The sequence below is a fragment of the Panulirus ornatus genome, chromosome 6 (assembly GCF_036320965.1).
Source record: "Panulirus ornatus isolate Po-2019 chromosome 6, ASM3632096v1, whole genome shotgun sequence".
NCBI lineage: Eukaryota > Metazoa > Arthropoda > Malacostraca > Decapoda > Palinuridae > Panulirus > Panulirus ornatus.
The window spans coordinates 13626610-13646083 of record NC_092229.1 but is presented as its reverse complement, the minus strand read 5'-3'; the positions used below and the strand labels follow the sequence as shown (position 1 = coordinate 13646083).

The following is a 19474-nucleotide window of genomic DNA, read 5'->3' as shown; positions in this document are numbered from 1 at the left end:
CAGCGAACAACAACTGACTCACTTCCCAAGCTCTCTCATCCACAACAGACTTCATACTTGCCACTCTTTCCAAGACTCTTGCATTCACCTCCCTAACAACCCCATCCATAAACAAATTAAACAACCATGGAGACATCACACACCCCTGCTGCAAACCTACATTCACTGAGAACCAATCACTTTCCTCTCTTCCTACACGTACACAAGCCTTACAACCTCGATAAAAACTTTTCACTGCTTCTAACAACTTGCCTCCCACACCATATATTCTTAATACCTTCCACAGAGCATCTCTATCAACTCTATCATATGCCTTCTCCAGATCCATAAATGCTACATACAAATCCATTTGCTTTTCTAAGTATTTCTCACATACATTCTTCAAAGCAAACACCTGATCCACACATCCTCTACCACTTCTGAAACCACACTGCTCTTCCCCAATCTGATGCTCTTTACATGCCTTCACCCTCTCAATCAATACCCTCCCATATAATTTACCAGGAATACTATATATATATATATATATATATATATATATATATATATATATATATATATATATATATATATATATATATATATATATATATATATATATTTTTTTTTTTTTGCTTTGTCGCTGTCTCCCGCGTTTGCGAGGTAGCAATATATATATATGATATTATTGGTTTGTGCTACCTTGCGCTACCATATATATATATATTATCCCTGGGGATAGGGGAGAAAGAATACCTCCCACGTATTCCCTGCATGTCGTAGAAGGCGACTAAAAGGGAAGGGAGCGGGGGGCTGGAAATCCTCCCCTCTTGTTTTTTTTGTTTTTTTTTCCCAAAGAAGGAACAGAGAAGGGGGCCAGATGAGGATATTCCCTCAAAGGCCCAGTCCTCTGTTCTTAACCCTAACTTGCTAGCGCGTGAAATGGTGAATAGTATGAAAGAAAAAGATAAAGATATATATATATATATATATATATATATATATATATATATATATATGGATTGAACCAGGGCATGTGAAGCGTCTGGGGTAAACCATGGAAAGTTCTGTGGGGTCTGGATGTGGAAAGGGAGCTGTGGTTTCAGTGTATTATTACATGACAGCTAGAGACTGAGTGTGAACGAATGTGGCCTTTGTTGTCTTTTCCTAGCGCTACCTCGTGCACATTTGGGGGAGGGGGTTGTTATTTCATGTGTGGCGGGGTGGTGATGGGAATGAATAAGGGCAGACAGTATGAATTATGTACATGTGTATATATGAATATGTCTGTGTGTGTATATATATGTATACGTTGAGATGTATAGGTATGTATACTTGCGTGTGTGGACGTGTATGTATATACATGTGTATGTGGGTGGGTTGGGCCATTTCTTTCGTCTGTTTCCTTGCTTTGTCGCTATCTCCTGCGTTAACAAGGTAGCGCAAGGAAACAGACGAAAGAATGGCCCAACCCAACCATATACACATGTATATACATACACGTCCACACACGCAAATATACAAACCTATACATCTCAACGTATACATATATATGCACACACAGAAATATACACATGTACATAATTCATACTGTTTGCCCTTATTCATTCCTGTCGCCACCCCGACACACATGAAATGACAACCCCCTCCCTCCGCATGTGTGTGAGGTAGTGCTATGAAAAGACAACAAAGGCCACATTCGTTCACACTCAGTGTCTAGCTGTCATTTATAATGCACTGAAACCACAGCTCCCTCTTCACTTCCAGGCCCTACAACACTTTCCATGGTGTACCCCAGATGCTTCACATGCCCTAGTTTAATCCAGTGACAGCACGTTGACCCTGGTATACCACATCATTCCTATTCACTCTTCCTTGCACGTCTTTCACCCTCCTGCATGTTCAGGCCCTGATCACTCTAAAACTAATCCACTGAGAGCAGCTGGATAAATTTCCTCAAAAATGTTTTCAAAACAATCTGAACATTTTTACCCACTGATGTCATATGAATGACATATTCATCTACCTTTGCTGAGTAATCTCTCCAATGTAGGGGATGCTATCGTTATCATTACTCTTTTAAATCATGAGAGCTAAGTCTCCTACAATATAAAGACTGATGTAATAAGCTATATATCACCATTTTTTCTATTTTAAGTCTAATGTCCTTTCATATGTTCCTTGAAGTTTTGGTGTGTATGAAAATCATGTTATTTTTGCAATTTTGTGTTCGTGGGATTTATTTTAAAAATTTCTTGGTAACTATGCTTGGGAAAGAAATAAATCTGCTGAAAAATCTCAGATTATAAACAAAAGGAATACCTACTGCTTGTAAAAACTCACATAATTTGCCCTTATATTCTTTGCGTATTGCATGCCTAGCATGAATGTTCACAGATTGGTGCATGATGCTAATTACAATCTTATATTCCAACTACAGTAAAATGTAATCATCTTGGCTGTTTAAAGATGATCACTTATCACATGTCAAAAATTCCTTGAAGAAGTAAAGTACATAGAACAATGTGAGCTAGTCTAATGACAAATTACCAAATAAAAAGACATATAGATACTTATGTACCTCCTAGATCAAAATGGGCTGGCGATGCCCAGAAATCAAAGGAAGATGCAAACTGTATGTTATCAACCCTAGAATTTGTACACCATATCAATCTTCATACTAAAACTGCATGATGACTGTCTTAAACATGTGCAGACTTACACTCAGTGGCAAAATGATAACCATAATCATAAAAAGAGGGACTTTAGTACTGATGCTCTAAGTGGTTTTGATGAGTTTCACTCTGATGCTGCATAGAAATCCAGACTAGAAGCTCTCCATGGGGTAAAGACAACTGAACTGGAACAGAAATACCTTACAGATCAGGAACGAAAAAGAAAGATGATATGTGAATATAAGATATAAAAGATGAATAAAAACAAACAAGGGATGTAAAGAAAATAAGAAAGTACTTGAAAAAAATAAAGTGAGAATTACATAGCGTCAAGAAAAGAAATTTAAAGCAGTGATGAATCAATATATGAGATTGCTGGAAAGTGTATGACTTCAGAGGAGCTTGTAGAAGATTTGTAAAAGAACAAGAGAACTCATCAAACTGAGAACTTGGATGGCCACATGTCATGTTGGCTTGGGGCATGTAAAAAATGGTATAAATCCAGCTAAGCCTGAGTACTACAAAACTGTTCACTGAAAAGTTCCTTTCACTTATCACAAATCTGGGCAGAAGCACTGTTACTGAAAAGGCCAATATTCTACAAATGTAGTAATTACCTAAGTGGAAGAATGGCTGATAAACAAGTAAAGGGACTAAGCTAATGTCAATAGACTAGATAATGGAGATAACGACATTGTATGAAAAATTCTCTATCACATTTCAAATGATCATTCAAGGAAACAGGGTACAGGTGCACCTGTACCTGATTAATGTAACATAAAGGGTCTTTCCCAATATGAACTCTACATTTAAAAGTAAAACAACTTTTGCTCTTCTTAGAACAACTATCAAAATACCCATTGCTGCATAAAGTCTTGATGCTAAGGTCCTTTTAGAAAAGACAAACTTTTTCATAAGAGACAAAACAGCACACAGCTTAAATGTGGAATCAGAAGCTACTGAGTCATTGGGGTTAGACAAAGTCCCCGATCATCTCTTCTGAACTAATAATCTGGTCAGGGGACTTTAATTCTATGAAATAAAAAAAGAGGGAAACAAATCATGGATGTGAATATTAACTCAGATATGCAAACAGTGTGTCAGCAGACATCAGAGAGTAGTTGAAATGTTAATGTCAATAGGTGAGATGTTTAGTTTAATACAGGTCATACACAATCCTACAAGAAATAGCACAACAGTGACTTGCTATTAACTAATGACTTAAAAACAATAGATTTTTTTTATTTACTTTGTCGGTCTCCCACGTTAGCGAGGTAGCACAAGGAAACAGATGAAAGAATGGCCCAACCCACCCACATACACATGCATATACATACACGTCCACACACACACAAATACATACCTATACATTTCAACGTATACATATATATATATGGAAAGAGGGGCAAGTATGAAGTCTGTTGGGGATGAGAGAGCTTGGGAAGTGAGTCAGTTGTTGTTCGCTGATGATACAGCGCTGGTGGCTGATTCATGTGAGAAACTGCAGAAGCTGGTGACTGAGTTTGGAAAAGTGTGTGGAAGAAGAAAGTTAAGAGTAAATGTGAATAAGAGCAAGGTTATTAGGTACAGTAGGGTTGAGGGTCAAGTCAATTGGGAGGTGAGTTTGAATGGAGAAAAACTGGAGGAAGTGAAGTGTTTTAGATATCTGGGAGTGGATGGAACCATGGAAGCGGAAGTGGATCATAGGGTGGGGGAGGGGGCGAAAATCCTGGGGGCCTTGAAGAATGTGTGGAAGTCGAGAACATTATCTCGGAAAGCAAAAATGGGTATGTTTGAAGGAATAGTGGTTCCAACAATGTTGTATGGTTGCGAGGCATGGGCTATGGATAGAGTTGTGCGCAGGAGGATGGATGTGCTGGAAATGAGATGTTTGAGGACAATGTGTGGTGTGAGGTGGTTTGATCGAGTGAGTAACGTAAGGGTAAGAGAGATGTGTGGAAATAAAAAGAGCGTGGTTGAGAGAGCAGAAGAGGGTGTTTTGAAGTGGTTTGGGCACATGGAGAGGATGAGTGAGGAATAATTGACCAAGAGGATATATGTGTCGGAGGTGGAGGGAACAAGGAGAAGAGGGAGACCAAATTGGAGGTGGAAAGATGGAGTGAAAAAGATTTTGTGTGATCGGGGCCTGAACATGCAGGAGGGTGAAAGGAGGGCAAGGAATAGAGTGAATTGGAGCGATGTGGTATACCGGGGTTGACGTGCTGTCAGTGGATTGAAGCAGGGCATGTGAAGCGTCTGGGGTAAACCATGGAAAACTGTGAAGGTATGTATATTTGCGTGTGTGGACATATGTATATACATGTGTATGGGGGGGGGTTGGGCCATTTCTTTCGTCTGTTTCCTTGCGCTACCTCGCAAACGCGGGAGACAGCGACAAAGTATAAAAAAAAAAAAAAAAATATATATATATATATATATATATATATATATATATATATATATATACATATATATATATATATATATATATATATATATACATGCACAGACATATACATATATACACATGTACATAATTCATGCTTGCTGCCTTTATTCATTCCCGTCGCCACCCCATTACACATGAAATGACAACCCCCTCCCCCCCGCATGTGCACGAGGTAGACAACAAGGGCCACATTCGTTTACACTCAGTCTCTAGCTGTCATGTATAATGCACTGAAACCACAGCTCCCTTTCCTCATCCAGGCCCCACACAACTTTCCATGGTTTACCTCAGACGCTTCACATGCCCTGGTTCAATCCACTGACAGCACGTTGACCCATGTATACCACATTGTTCCAATTCACTCTATTCCTTGCACACCTCTCACCCTCCTGCAGGTTAAGGCCCCGATCGCTCAAAATCTTTTTCACTCCATATTTCCTCCTCCATTTTGGTCTCCCACTTCTCACTCCCTCCACCTCTGACACATATATCCTCTTTGTCAATCTTTCCTCACTCATTCTCTCCATGTGACCAAACCATTTCAAAACACCCTCTTCTGCTCTCTCAACCACACTCTTTTTATTACCACACATCTCTCTTACCCTTTCATTACTTACTCGATCAAACCACCTCACACCACATACTGTCCTCAAACATCTCATTTCCAACACATCCACCCACCTCTACCTATAGCCCACGCCTCACAACCATATAACATTGTTGGAACCACTATTCCTTCAAACATACCCATTTTTGCTTTCTGAGATAATGTTCTCGCCTTCCACACATTTTTCAATGCTCCCAGAACTTTCGCCCCCTCCCCACCCTGTGACTCACTTCCGCTTCCATGGTTCCATCCGCTGCCAAATCCACTCTCAGATAACTAAAACGCTTCACTTCCTCCAGTTTTTCTCCAATAGATACTGAGGTAAAAAAAGCTGGCTGCTCTGATCATAACATTGCTGAAGTAACCACTAATCATATGGTAGAAACTGATGGAGACACACAAAATGCTACAGAGTCAGGCCCAAAGAATCTAAACACTTTAAGTTAGAGTATAAATCAGGATGAGATCAATATGAGAGCAAATAGAAAATGAAGAGGGGCTCACAATAACAGCAATGCAAAAGCAGATACAGAAGTTTCATATGAGAATACTGAACAAATAATCATCACACAAATACCATAAAATATGAAATGTAATAACATGCAAATAAAGACACAACAAGAAAGAAAGCAATAGGGGAAAAAATAGTTCTTGCTATGAGTACCTACAAAGAAATCTTGCCATGATGGTAAGGCTAGCATAAAGCACTCACTGCACCTTTTACTTGATAAATATGACTATGTTATGTAAAAAGTAAAGAGAAAGATGGACTACAAAAATAAATGAAAATGTTGTCATGAAAAAATGAGTAAATGAGTATTTGAGTCCAACAGAAATACACCCACCTGAAATTATATTCACTAGACATGTAAGGGTTACACTTTCTTGACTACATTCTGGACAACACAAATCTGAGAGAAGAAAGTGTACTAAACTGTTATAGATATGAAGGAGAAAGAATTTAAGTATTTGGGAGATATGAAGGAGAAAGCATTTAAGTATTTGGGAGCTATAGAAAGGTGAAAGAATTGAAGTATTTGGGAGCTATCTTGAGTAAGTTTGGTAATATGGAAGGAGAGATAAGGAAGGGAGCAGTACAGGGTATAAGAGTCATTGGGACCCTTACTAGAACAATGGAAGGTTAAGTTACAAGTATGGAAGTGATGTAAGGATTCAGGGACAGTAGTTCTCCCCACTCTGACCTACGCAGTCAAAATCCAGGCTGTAGAAATGAGGTACTTGAGAGGAGCATGTGGAATGATTTGATGGAATGAAGAAAGAAATGACAGGGTGTATGAGAGATTTGGTATGGAAGGAAATGCAAAGGGAATGAATTGTGGAGTGGTAGATTGGATAAAACACAAAACTTTGAGGTGCTTTAAGCATGCTGAAAGAATGCAAGACGGGGACTTTACAAGGACAGTGTATGACAGTATGATTAATGGGGTTGGTGTGAGAGAAAGATTACCTATGACATGGGGAAACAGATTGCAAGAATACTTGAGGGAGAAAAATGGTGGAAGAATGCATGGAATGGTGTATATAAGGGAAGCATGTAAGGAAAGGGATTAGTGGAAATTCTTTTGCTATGGCCACCCACTTGAATGGAGTTCCTGAAGGGATCAGGCATCTAAGATACATAGAGAAAGAATAGATAGACCTATCTCTCTAACATTACAAAAATTAATGCAATACATCACAAGAGGCCCCATAGTCCAAGATGCAAGTTCCCTAAAGATGGCACAGAACACCTGCTCCTCAACTGCCTCCATTCGCTACAGAGACAGATATACAACATCATCACACTTCTTGATCTGAAGTCTCTCTCAATGGATGTAGCTATCTACCTCAGCATTGTGGGAACCCTAGAAAAGGAGCTCCTGGGGCAGGAATGTGAGGTATGGTGAGGAAAAAGCACAGACCAAGCCAGTTTGAAAAAAGTAAAGGGGAAGCCTCAAAACAAAGCACTTTAATACAATGAAGTTCCATTGCTTCTGAGCATTTCAGAGTTATAAAGTCCGAAAGTATTTTGGATTACTGATAATATACAAAGGTAATAGGTCTGAATAGAATTGTGTAGCTGTAAGGAGGAAGGCTACAGTCATGTAAAGGACAACATGTGCATACTAACAAGGAAAAGTTAGGTAAAAGTTGGGACTAGCCTTTTCTGTCTGTTGCGAACCCTGACCATTATTTACCTTGTGTAAAGACTCAAGAAGGGATGATACTTTACCATCTCTTCCACAATGAACAAAATACTAACCATATAGGCATCACAAATGATACACAAATAACAATTCACTTCCAAAACCAAATACATGAACACAGAAGCAACACAAAAGATAAATAACTTCAGAACATTAACTGACACTATACCTGGATAAAAAAAGAATTCCTTAGCATCCTCTACAATAAATGCATCTGCTCCACCTTAAATCGTGTAGTGATACTAATTCTGTTTAAAAGAGATGGAATACCTTCCTGCCATTTAAAAATGCAGCTGTTAATGTTTCTCAGAATTAATCTCTTCCTTCAGAAACAGTCAGCATGTCTGTATGGATGGAATGGAGAACGAACATGCAAGCTATAACACTACACAACTTATGATACATTAAATTTGAGGGAATAAGAAGGAACAAAAGAAAAAATGGGGAACACAAAAGAATATAGGAAACACCACAAAACCCTGGAAAAGATAAGGAAAGAGGATATGAGGGAAAATGGGATCATAAAGGATATAGTAATATGAGAACATGGGTATGGAGCTTATGGATGGCAATGATGAGAAACATCCAGATCTGTAAGTGATATGATGAGCCAGGATTATAGAATGCCTTTATAAAGAAATGGAATGCTACACAAAATGAAATCATATGCACTCTGGAATTGTAAGGAAAGGAAAATTAGAAAGATAGTTGTATGGAGAAAATATTACAGAAATATAATATTAAGAAGTATACTCCACCTCAGAGTGAAATATATATTAACAGTTTCAGATGAAGTCCTAAATCAAGGAAACCAATTATAACAAAAAGGCTTATGTACTTACGATTCTACAACAAGTTGTAAAGAAGATAACGATTCTGGCCAAGACTTTGGAAAACCATTACGTCCCTTGTAATCCCCAAGGGCTGTGACTAAACGTTTAAGATACTGGATATAATCTTCCACTAACACTAAAGGCTGATACTTTCTGAAAGTAAAATATACTTTAATTACAAAACCTTGGTTTCTCATACAGGGAACATCCAATTCAAATATTAGCTTAAATGATATATTTCCCTGTATCATGTAGTGAGACACTAAAGGCTTAGAAGCAGCAGTGGAGTTCACAAGTTATGGAAACTCTACTTGGAACAGGCATCATAGATATAGAATAATGGATAATAAAATATCATGTAAACAGTTATTGTGCAAAAAATATGACCAGACAAAAACAGCATGTTCGCAACCTCCTAAAAAAAAGTATTGCAGTTTAATGCAAATGGTTTGATTGTAAGTGTGTGTGGAAGAAGAAAGTTAAGAGTAAATGTGAATAAGAGCAAGGTTATTAGGTACAGTAGGGTTGAGGGTCAAGTCAATTGGGAGGTGAGTTTGAATGGAGAAAAACTGGAGGAAGTGAAGTGTTTTAGATATCTGGGAGTGGATCTGGCAGCGGATGGAACCATGGAAGCGGAAGTGGATCATAGGGTGGGGGAGGGGGCGAAAATTCTGGGGGCCTTGAAGAATGTGTGGAAGTCGAGAACATTATCTCGGAAAGTAAAAATGGGTATGTTTGAAGGAATAGTGGTTCCAGCAATGTTGTATGGTTGCGAGGCGTGGGCTATGGATAGAGTTGTGCGCAGGAGGATGGATGTGCTGGAAATGAGATGTTTGAGGACAATGTGTGGTGTGAGGTGGTTTGATCGAGTGAGTAACGTAAGGGTAAGAGAGATGTGTGGAAATAAAAAGAGCGTGGTTGAGAGAGCAGAAGAGGGTGTTTTGAAGTGGTTTGGGCACATGGAGAGAATGAGTGAGGAAAGATTGACCAAGAGGATATATGTGTCGGAGGTGGAGGGAACGAGGAGAAGAGGGAGACCAAATTGGAGGTGGAAAGATGGAGTGAAAAAGATTTTGTGTGATCGGGGCCTGAACATGCAGGAGGGTGAAAGGAGGGCAAGGAATAGAGTGAATTGGAGCGATGTGGTATACCGGGGTTGACGTGCTGTCAGTGGATTGAATCAAGGCATGTGAAGCGTCTGGGGTAAACCATGGAGAGCTGTGTAGGTATGTATATTTGCATGTGTGGACGTATGTATATACATGTGTATGGGGGGGGGTTGGGCCTTTTCTTTCGTCTGTTTCCTTGCGCTACCTTGCAAACGCGGGAGACAGCGACAAAGTATAATAAAAAAAATAATATTGATTGTAAGTAAAAAAAATATAGAACAGAAGTGTAGATATCTTTAGGCAAGAATAATATAAACATGCTAGTTGTGTGCAAGGGAGACATATAAGGACAGGGATAAGTGAAGACTCTTTTGCTATGGCCATCCCCTTGGAGGGAGTTCCTGGAGGGAACAGGCATCATATATAGACAGATAATTGTGTGAAACAAAGCTGAAATGCAGAAGAAAATTGGCTCAGAGAGGAGTGAAAAGTATGAAATTAGGCATGATGGAGGGTGTTGGTGGTTATTCTTAAAATTCTATGGGAATTCTGATAAAAGATGAGAAGCATAAAAAGCAAAACGCTCCAAAACTGCAATTCTGAGCAGTAAATAAATCATATATACTGGGTCTACATGCAGTCAATTGTCTGAGCCTGAGCATGTGAAGCATCCGGGAAAGTTCTGTGGAGAGAGAGCTGTGGTTTTGGTGCATTACATATGACAGCTAGATAATGGATGTAAATGGATCTGGCCTCTCTTCGTCTGTTCCTGCATTTTTCTCATAAAAGAATTCCTTAAAAAACTCATTATAAGAAGTTTTTTCACTCTGAATACAAATATGGGGTTAAAATCACATTTATTCCTCTCAATGACACCCTAATAAACTGTTAAAAAGTCAATTTAAAAATATTTTCTGCTCCTTTGCATCATATTTACTGGGTATGTATCAGTAACTGAGAGCATTATGATATATTTTCCATGATTATTTCAAGTATAGAAGTGTTTGAATATCTTATCTTTCAATTTTGAAACAAAGTTTTGGTGCTACAAAATACCCTAAACTATTACCTTCAATTTTTGGTATTCTTCTCAGGAAAATAGATTTCCTTTATCAATTCATTATAAGAATTATTCTTCATGCTGAATACAAATCTGGTGTTAATATAACGTTTAGTCCTATTAATGACACTTAAGCTGTTAAATGAAGTCAATCTTAAAATATTTCTGTTCCTTTGCATCATATTTACTGAGCATGTATCAGTAAGTGAGCGCATGTTAATATATTTTTCATAATTATTTCAAGTATAGAAGTGTTCGAATATCTCATGTTTCAATTTAAAAACAAAAAGTTTTTGAGCTAAAAATTACCCTGAATTACCTTCAATTTTTGGTATTTTTCTCAGTAAAATAGATTTCCTTTAAAAACTCACTATAAGTATTAAAGTGTTAAAAATATGGTTCAGTCATATTTATGACATTCATTTGAGCTGTTAAATGAAGTGAATTTCAAAATATTTTCTGCTTCTTTGCATTGTATTTACTGGGTATGTATCAGGTAACAGAGCATTATGATATACATTTTCTATGATTATTTAAGTACAGAATTGTTTAAATATCATGTCTTTCAATTTTGAGACAAAAGGTTTTTAGACCTAAAAAATATCCTGAACATTTTTCTCAGAAAAATACATTTTCTTTAAAAACTCTTATAAGAAGTATTTTTCATTCTGAATACAAATCTGGTGGTAAATAACATTTACTCCTCTTAATGACACTCAATTAAACTGTTACATGAAGTTAAATTAAAATATTTCTGTTATTTTGCATTGTATTTACTGAGTATGTATCAGTGAACGATAGCATTATGATATATCTTTTAGTAATATTTCAAGTATAGAAGTGCTTGAATATTTCATTTTTCTATTTTGAAACAAAAGGTTTTTGGAGCCAAAAAATACTCTGAAGTATTACCTTCAATTATTGGCATTTTTCTCAGAAAAATATATTTCTTTTAAAAACTTCTTAAGAGAAGTATGTCTTACGCTGAATACATATCTGGTGTTAGAATATCGTTTAGTCATCTTACCAACATTCAATTAAGCTGTTAAATGAATTAGATTTTAACTCAATTAAGCTGTTAAATAAAGTTGATTTTAAAATATTTTCTGATCCTTTGCATTTCATTTCCTAGGTATAAGAGGAAATACCCCAAACTATTACCTTCAATTTTTGACATTTTTTGCAGAAAAATAGAGTACCTTTAAAAACTCATTATAAGAAGTCTTTTTCATTCTGAATACAAATTCTATTTATTTATTTATTTTACTTTGTTGCTGTCTCCTGCGTTAGCGAGGTAGCGCAAGGAAACAGACGAAAGAATGGCCCAGCCAACCCACATACACATGTATATACATACACGTCCACACACGCAAATATACATACCTATACATCTCAAAGTATACATATATATATACACACACAGACATATACATATATACACATGTACATAATTCATCCTGTCTGCCTTTATTCATTCCCATCGCCACCTCGCCACACATGAAATAACAACCCCCTCCCCCTTCATATTCGCGAGGTAGTGCTAGGAAAAGACACAAAGGCCCCATTCAATCACACTCAGTCTCTAGCTGTCATGTAATAATGCAAATATGGTGTTAAAATAACATTTAGTCCTCTTAATGACACTCAATTAAGCTGTTAAATGAAGTCAATTTTAAAATATTTCTATTACTTTCCAACATATTTACTGAGTATGTATTGGTAACTGATAGCACTATGATATATTTTTCATGATTATTTCAAGTATAGAAGTGTTTGAATATCTTATCTTTCAAGTCTGAAACAAAAAGATTTTGGTGCCAAAAAAAAATGCCCTTCAATTTATGGTATTTTTCTCTGAGAAAAAAGATTTCCTTTATAAACTCATTAAAAGAAGTATTTTTCATGCTAATACAAATCTGGTGTTAAAATAACATTCAGTTCTCTTAATGACACTTAATTAAGCTGTGTTAAATGAAGTCAGTTTTAAAATATTTCTGTTCCTTTGCATTGTATTTACTGAGTATGTTTCGGTAAGTGAGAGCATTATGATACATTTTTCATGATTATTTCAAGTATAGAAGTGTTTGAATATCTCATGTTTCAATTCTAAAATAAAAAGTTTTTTGAGCTAAAAAATACCCTGAACTATTACCTTCAATTTTTGGCATTTTTCTCAGAAAAATTGATTTCCTATAAAAACTCATTATAAGAAGTATTTTTCATGCTGAATACAAATCTGGTGTGAAAATATAATTTATTCATCTTTATGACATTCATCTAAGCTGTTAAATGAAGTCAGTTTTAAAATATTCTCTGCTACTTTGCATCATATTTACTGGGTATGTATCCCTAGGGATAGGGGAGAAAGAATACTTCCCACGTATTCCCTGCGTGTCGTAGAAGGCGACTAAAAGGGAAGGGAGCGGGGGCTGGAAATCCTCCACTCTCATTATCATTTTTTTAATTTTCCAAAGGAAGGAACAGAGAAGGGGGCCGGAAGAGGATGTTTCCTCAGAGGCCCAGTCCTCTGTTCTTAACGCTACCTCGCTGAGCGGGAAATGGCGAATAGTATGAAAGAAGAAAGTATCGGTAACTGAGAGCATTATGATATATTTTCCACGATTACTTCAAGTATAGAAGTGTTTGAATATCTTATCTTTCAATTTTGGAACAAAAAGTTTTTGGAGCTAAAAATTATCCTGAAATTTGACATTTTTCACAGAAAAATAAATTTCCTTTAAAATCTCATGATAAGAAGTATATTTCATTCTGAATACAAATATGGTGTTAAAATAATGTTCAGTCCTCTTAATGACACTCAATCAAACTGTTAAATGAAGTCAATTTTAAAATATTTCTGTTACTTTGCATTGTATTTAATGAGTATATATCAGTGACTGAGAGCATTGTGATATACTCTTCATGATCATTTCAAGTATAGAAGTGTTTGAATATCTTATCTTTCAATTTTGAAAAAAAAAGTTTTTGGTGCCAAATAATACCCTGAAATTCAATTTTTGGGACTTTTTCAGAAGAATAGATTTCCTTTAAAAATTCATTATAATAAGTATTTTTCATGCTGAATACACATCTGGTGTCAAAATATCATTTAGTCACCTTTACAACAGTCAATTAAGGTGTTAATTGAAGACAATTTTAAAATGTTTTCTGATCCTTTGCATTGTATTTACTGGTGTGAATTAGTAACTGAGATCATCATGATATATGTTAAATGATTCTTTCAAGTACAGAAGTGTCTGAATATCTTATCTTTCAATTCTGAAACAAATAGTTTTTGGTATTTGTCTCAGAACAATAGATTTCCTTTAAAGACTCATTATAAGAAGTATTTTTCATGCTGAACAAAAATATGGCATTAAAATATTGTTTAGTCATCTTAATGACATTCATTTAAACTGTTAAATAAAGTTGATTTTGAAACATTTTCTTATCCTTTGCATTCTATTTCCTAGGTATAAAAGGATTTTCTTTAAAAACTTATATAAGAACTATTTTTCATGCCGAATAAAAATATATACTATTATTATATCATACTTTGTTGCTGTCTCCCGCGTTAGCGAGGTAGCACAAGGAAACAGACGAAAGAAAGGCCCAACCCATCCACATACACATGTATATACATACACGTCCACACACGCTCATATACATACCTATACATCTCAAAGTATACATATATATACACGCACAGACATATACATATATACACATGTACATAATTCATGCTGTCTGCCCTTATTCATTCCCGTCGCCACCCCGCAGCACATGAAATGAAAAAAACCCCCTTCCCCAGCATGTGCGCGAGGTAGCACTAGGAAAAGACAACAAAGGCCACATTCATTCACACTCAGTCTCTAGCTGTCATGTATAATGCACTGAAACCACAGCTCCCTTTCCACATCCAGGCCCCACAAAGCTTTCCATGGTTTACCCCAGACGCTTCACATGCCCAGTATACCACATCGTTCCAATTCACACTATTCCTTGCATGCCTTTCACCCTCCTGTATGTTCAGGCCCCGATCACTCAAAATCTTTTTCATTCCATCTTTCCACCTTCAATTTGGTCTCCCACTTCTCCTCGTTCCCTCCAACTCTGACACATATATCCTCTTGGTCAATATTTCCTCACTCAGTCTTTTCATAAGACCAAACCATTTCAAAACACCCTCTTCTGCTCTCTCAACCACTGTCTTTTTACTACCCAACATCTCTCTTCCCCTTTCATTACTTACTCATTCAAAGCACCTCACACCACATATTGTCCTTAAATATCTCATTTCCAGCACATCCACCCTCCTCCACACAACTCTATCTATAGCCCACGCCTCACAACCATATAACATTGTTGGAACCACTATTCCTTCAAACATACCCATTTTTGCTTTCCAAGATAACATTCTCAACTTCCACACATTTTTCAACGTTCCCAGAACTTTCGCCCCCTTCCCCACCCTATAATTCACTTCTGCTTCCATGGTTCCATTCACTGCAAGATCCACCCCCAGATATCTAAAACACTTCACTTCCTCCACTTTTTCTCCATTCAAACTTACCTCCCAATTGACTTGTCCCTCAACCCTACTGTACCTAATAACCTTGCTCTTATTCACATTTACTCCCAGCTTTCTTCTTTCACACATTTTACCAAACTCATTCAACAGCTTCAGCAGTTTCTCACCCGAATCAGCCACCAGTACTGCATCATCAGCGAACAACTACTGACTCACTTCCCAAGCTTTCTCATCCACTGAATAAAAATATGGTGGTAAAATATTGTTTAGTAATCTTAATGACACTCAATTAAGCTGCTGAATAAATTTGATTTTAAAATACTTTCTGATCCTTTGCATTTTATTTCCTACGTATATATTGTTAACTGAGCGCATTATAGCATATTAACTATGATTATTTCAAGTATCAAAGCACTTGATTATGTTATCTTACAATTTTGAAACAAAAAGTTTTTGGAGATAAAAATTCCCTTCAATATTTGGTATTTTTCTCAGAAAAACATATTTCCATTAAAAACTCATTATAAGAAGCATTTTTCATGCTAAATACAAATCTGGTGTTAAAATAACATTCAGTCATCTTAATGACACTCAAGCTGTCAAATGAACATTTTCAAAAATATTTTCTGCTCCTTTGCATCGTATTTACTGTGTATGTAGCGGTAACTGAGAGCACTATGATATATTTTCCATGATTACATTAAGTATAGAAATGTTTGAATATCTTATCTTTCAATTTTGAAACAAAAAGTTTTTTGAGCTAAAAAATTTTTGGTATTTTCTCAGAAAACAGATTTCCTTTAAAAACTCATTATATGAAGTATTTTTCATTCTGAATACAAATCTGGTGTTAAAGTAACCTTTAGTCGTCTTTATGACATTCAGTTAAGCTGTGAAATCGTCAATCTTAAAATATTTTCTGTTCTTTTGCATCACATTTACTGAGTATGTATTGGCTACTGAGACCATTATGATATATTTTCCATGATTATTTCAAGTATAAAAGTGTTTGAATATCTTATCTTTCAATTTTGAAATAAAAAGTCTCTTCAGCAAAAAAATAACCTGAACTATTCAGGGGCGTATCTAGAGGAAATAGCACCCATGGCAAGCACTGAAATTGCACCCCTGGCTTGATTAAAAATGTACATACAGTAGATGTATATACAAATATATACTATTGAAGAGTTAGGCCAAACTTAAATTTATATATAAACTATTAAAGACTTAAAGTAAAAGACTTATTTGATCAAAATTGTAAGGTAGAAGCAGTAATGCAAGTGATAGTAGAGAAATATTACTATAGTTGAAAAGTAGTAGGTGAGTTTCTTTTTTATCTCACAAAACCAAACCGTTAAAAATGTCAATTGGGTAGCATATGTCAAAAAACAAACCTGATGAGTGGAACCCCCATCAAGCAACACCCAGGGCACCTGCCCTACCTGCCATACCCTAGATATGCCTCTGTTTGCTAGGAATACATATCTGTACACATCCACCAAAAGACTCACCAGCTGCATTCTCACATATCTGCACACATCCACCAAAACCTCACAAGTTGCATTCTCATCTTATACTTCCCATCCTTCTAATAGACCTTCCACTTTCTCGGGTCCCCTTGTAAAATTAATCATTTTCCTACCTCAAAATTTATTATACTGTACATTCTTCTTATTGCTCCACGAATTTTCATCTCTTCCTTCCCTATCTTTGTTTCTCTATTTAAGGAACTGCACATACCCATGAAGAAATTTTCATCCTCTCCAATCTTTCCTCCATCCAGACTGTTGCAGAACAAATATCCAAACATCAGAACACCCTCTCAAACTATCAATTCCAAGACAATGGTTATGCTTTCCTTTGCCTTCCCTTTATCACCTTCCTCCAGTCCTAACAACGTAACTCCACAGTCCAATCCTTGCTACACTCTGTCCTCGACTTCAATCCCCTCCTCTCACATTCCTTTATCTACTAAAGGTGTTTCTCCAACCCAAAGCACATCTAAGCTTCCATCCAATAATCCTTTCATTCATATCTTCCCCTCTTTTCTCATACCACTGACAGCAAAGTCTCTTTGTCTGAGGCATTCATTATTCTGCTCCCATTCAAGAAAAAAAGACCTACTGCAATGCTCCTTTTTTTGTCTCATCATGATTCAGCTACCAGGGAACATTTTCATTTAATCTTTTTTTCTAACATTGTTCAAACACTGTTCAACTGAGATTCACTTGCCTGGGTTTAATAAAAAAAAATATATATAAAAGTAAAAACACATTGAAAAGTATTTCATGTATCAGTCACACCTCATACGTTCAAAACTGGAAAGAGCCTTACCTATGAGTAACTTGAATATCTCTTAAAGTATTAGAAACGGCTTTCTGCATGTCTGGGATTCGTTGTATCATAGGGTCTTGTTCCGGAAGTTTACATATAACCTGCAAACAAAAAAACAATGATGAAATATGTTACTCACACATGAAGTATGGTAAATGTGAAGTATGAAAAATGTTTTTTCACAGGGCAATGTCCTACGATCCTTGAGAGAACCTCTAAGATCCCTGGGGAACAGAAATATCTTAATCCCCTAGCTTCTTGTGAAGTAAATGCCTCACACCCCTTGCTAACCACTTACATAGTGACAGTGGCCCACTGGCTCGATCCTGGCCATCCATTGACTAATCAGCACCCTCCCACCTTTCTTCTCCCAAGCACACATGCCGAACTCTCTTGATAAAAACTCCTCACTACTTCTGGTAGCTTTCCTACCACACCAAATATCCACAGCGTCTTCTATGAAACACCTCTATCACCCCTACCCCTAACACATGCATTCTCCAGATCCATAAATTTCACATATAAATCCTTTTCTTTCTCTAAGCACTTATCACAGATTCTTTAAAGCATATAACTGGTCCATACATCTTCTATCACTCCTGAAACAACATTTTTCCTCCCCAGTCTGATGCTCTTTGCATGCCACCACCCTCTCAATCTCCACTCTCCCATTCAGCTTACCAGGTATACCCAAATGAATTTTCTATCTATGTCTCTGATGCCCATTACATTCAGAAACTTCTTTAAGAGGAGGCCACGGCAAAAGTCTCCACAACTGGTAAACTCCAGCGCCGCTTTTTAGTTTTTTGTGCCTCACCCTTAACAGGCCACTGGTCGAGGGCAACACTAGTACAGTGTTTCCACAGGCTCCTACTAAATGTTCCTAATGACCACTTCTACCTAATGTGTCTCTCTAATGTTCCTAATACTCCTACCTTAACACTGTTCAACTGGGATTCAATTGCCTGGGTTTAATGTTTCTATATTTTCATGTTTCTTCATAATGCTCATGTCTGATGTTTCTACCTACTGTTTCTACTGCTCCTACAATTTTGCCAAAAGGTAGGGACAGTACACAGTGCTCACCACAAGAAAATCTAGTTACAACGAATGAGTTGAGGGAGTTAGGTGTTGTCAAGTATTATGTGTGACAGCTACCTACGTCAAAGGAGTACAATTTGACAACCAATGAAGTGCTGGCTCACTACATAGCCAATGCTAACTCTACTAATACCCAGGTGATTAGTACTTAAAATGGTGTAATTCATATATTCTCTTTTTTCCCCTTTGCCTTTACACAATAGTGTCATAAAGGCATTCTGTCAGTTCTCTGGCACTTTCCCTTAGGCCATGAGCCATACATACACTCAAAATCCTAACTCAAGAGTTAACATTATCAATATCATCATTAACAATATCATCATCATCATCATCATTATTATCTAATGCCCTGTATATGTCTTCACCCTCTCATACAACATACTAGGTACACTCAACAAACTTATACCTCTGTAGTTTGAACACTCACCTTTGTTCACCTTGCCCTTATTCAATAGCACTCTTCATGCATTCTGCCAATCTTCAGGGACCTCTACATGATCCATACATACACTGAAAATCCTAACTAACCAATCAACAACAAAGTAAATTCCACTAAAGCTGCCTTCCCATATTTCATCTTATGTAAGGC

The 19474-nt window shown here is 36.7% G+C and overlaps 1 protein-coding gene across 2 annotated transcripts in view; it reads right to left on the bottom strand.

Moving 5' to 3' along the window:
• LOC139749067 (T-cell activation inhibitor, mitochondrial-like) overlaps positions 1-19474 on the bottom strand; it is a 52477-nt gene that overhangs the window by 7073 nt on the left and 25930 nt on the right. For both annotated transcript variants that reach the window (XM_071662524.1, XM_071662525.1), the window contains exons 6-7: positions 17785-17885; positions 8760-8903 (exon numbers count right to left, since the gene is read on the bottom strand). In XM_071662524.1, the coding sequence (XP_071518625.1) occupies positions 8760-8903; positions 17785-17885 (245 nt within the window). The remainder of the gene's footprint in view (positions 1-8759; positions 8904-17784; positions 17886-19474) is intronic.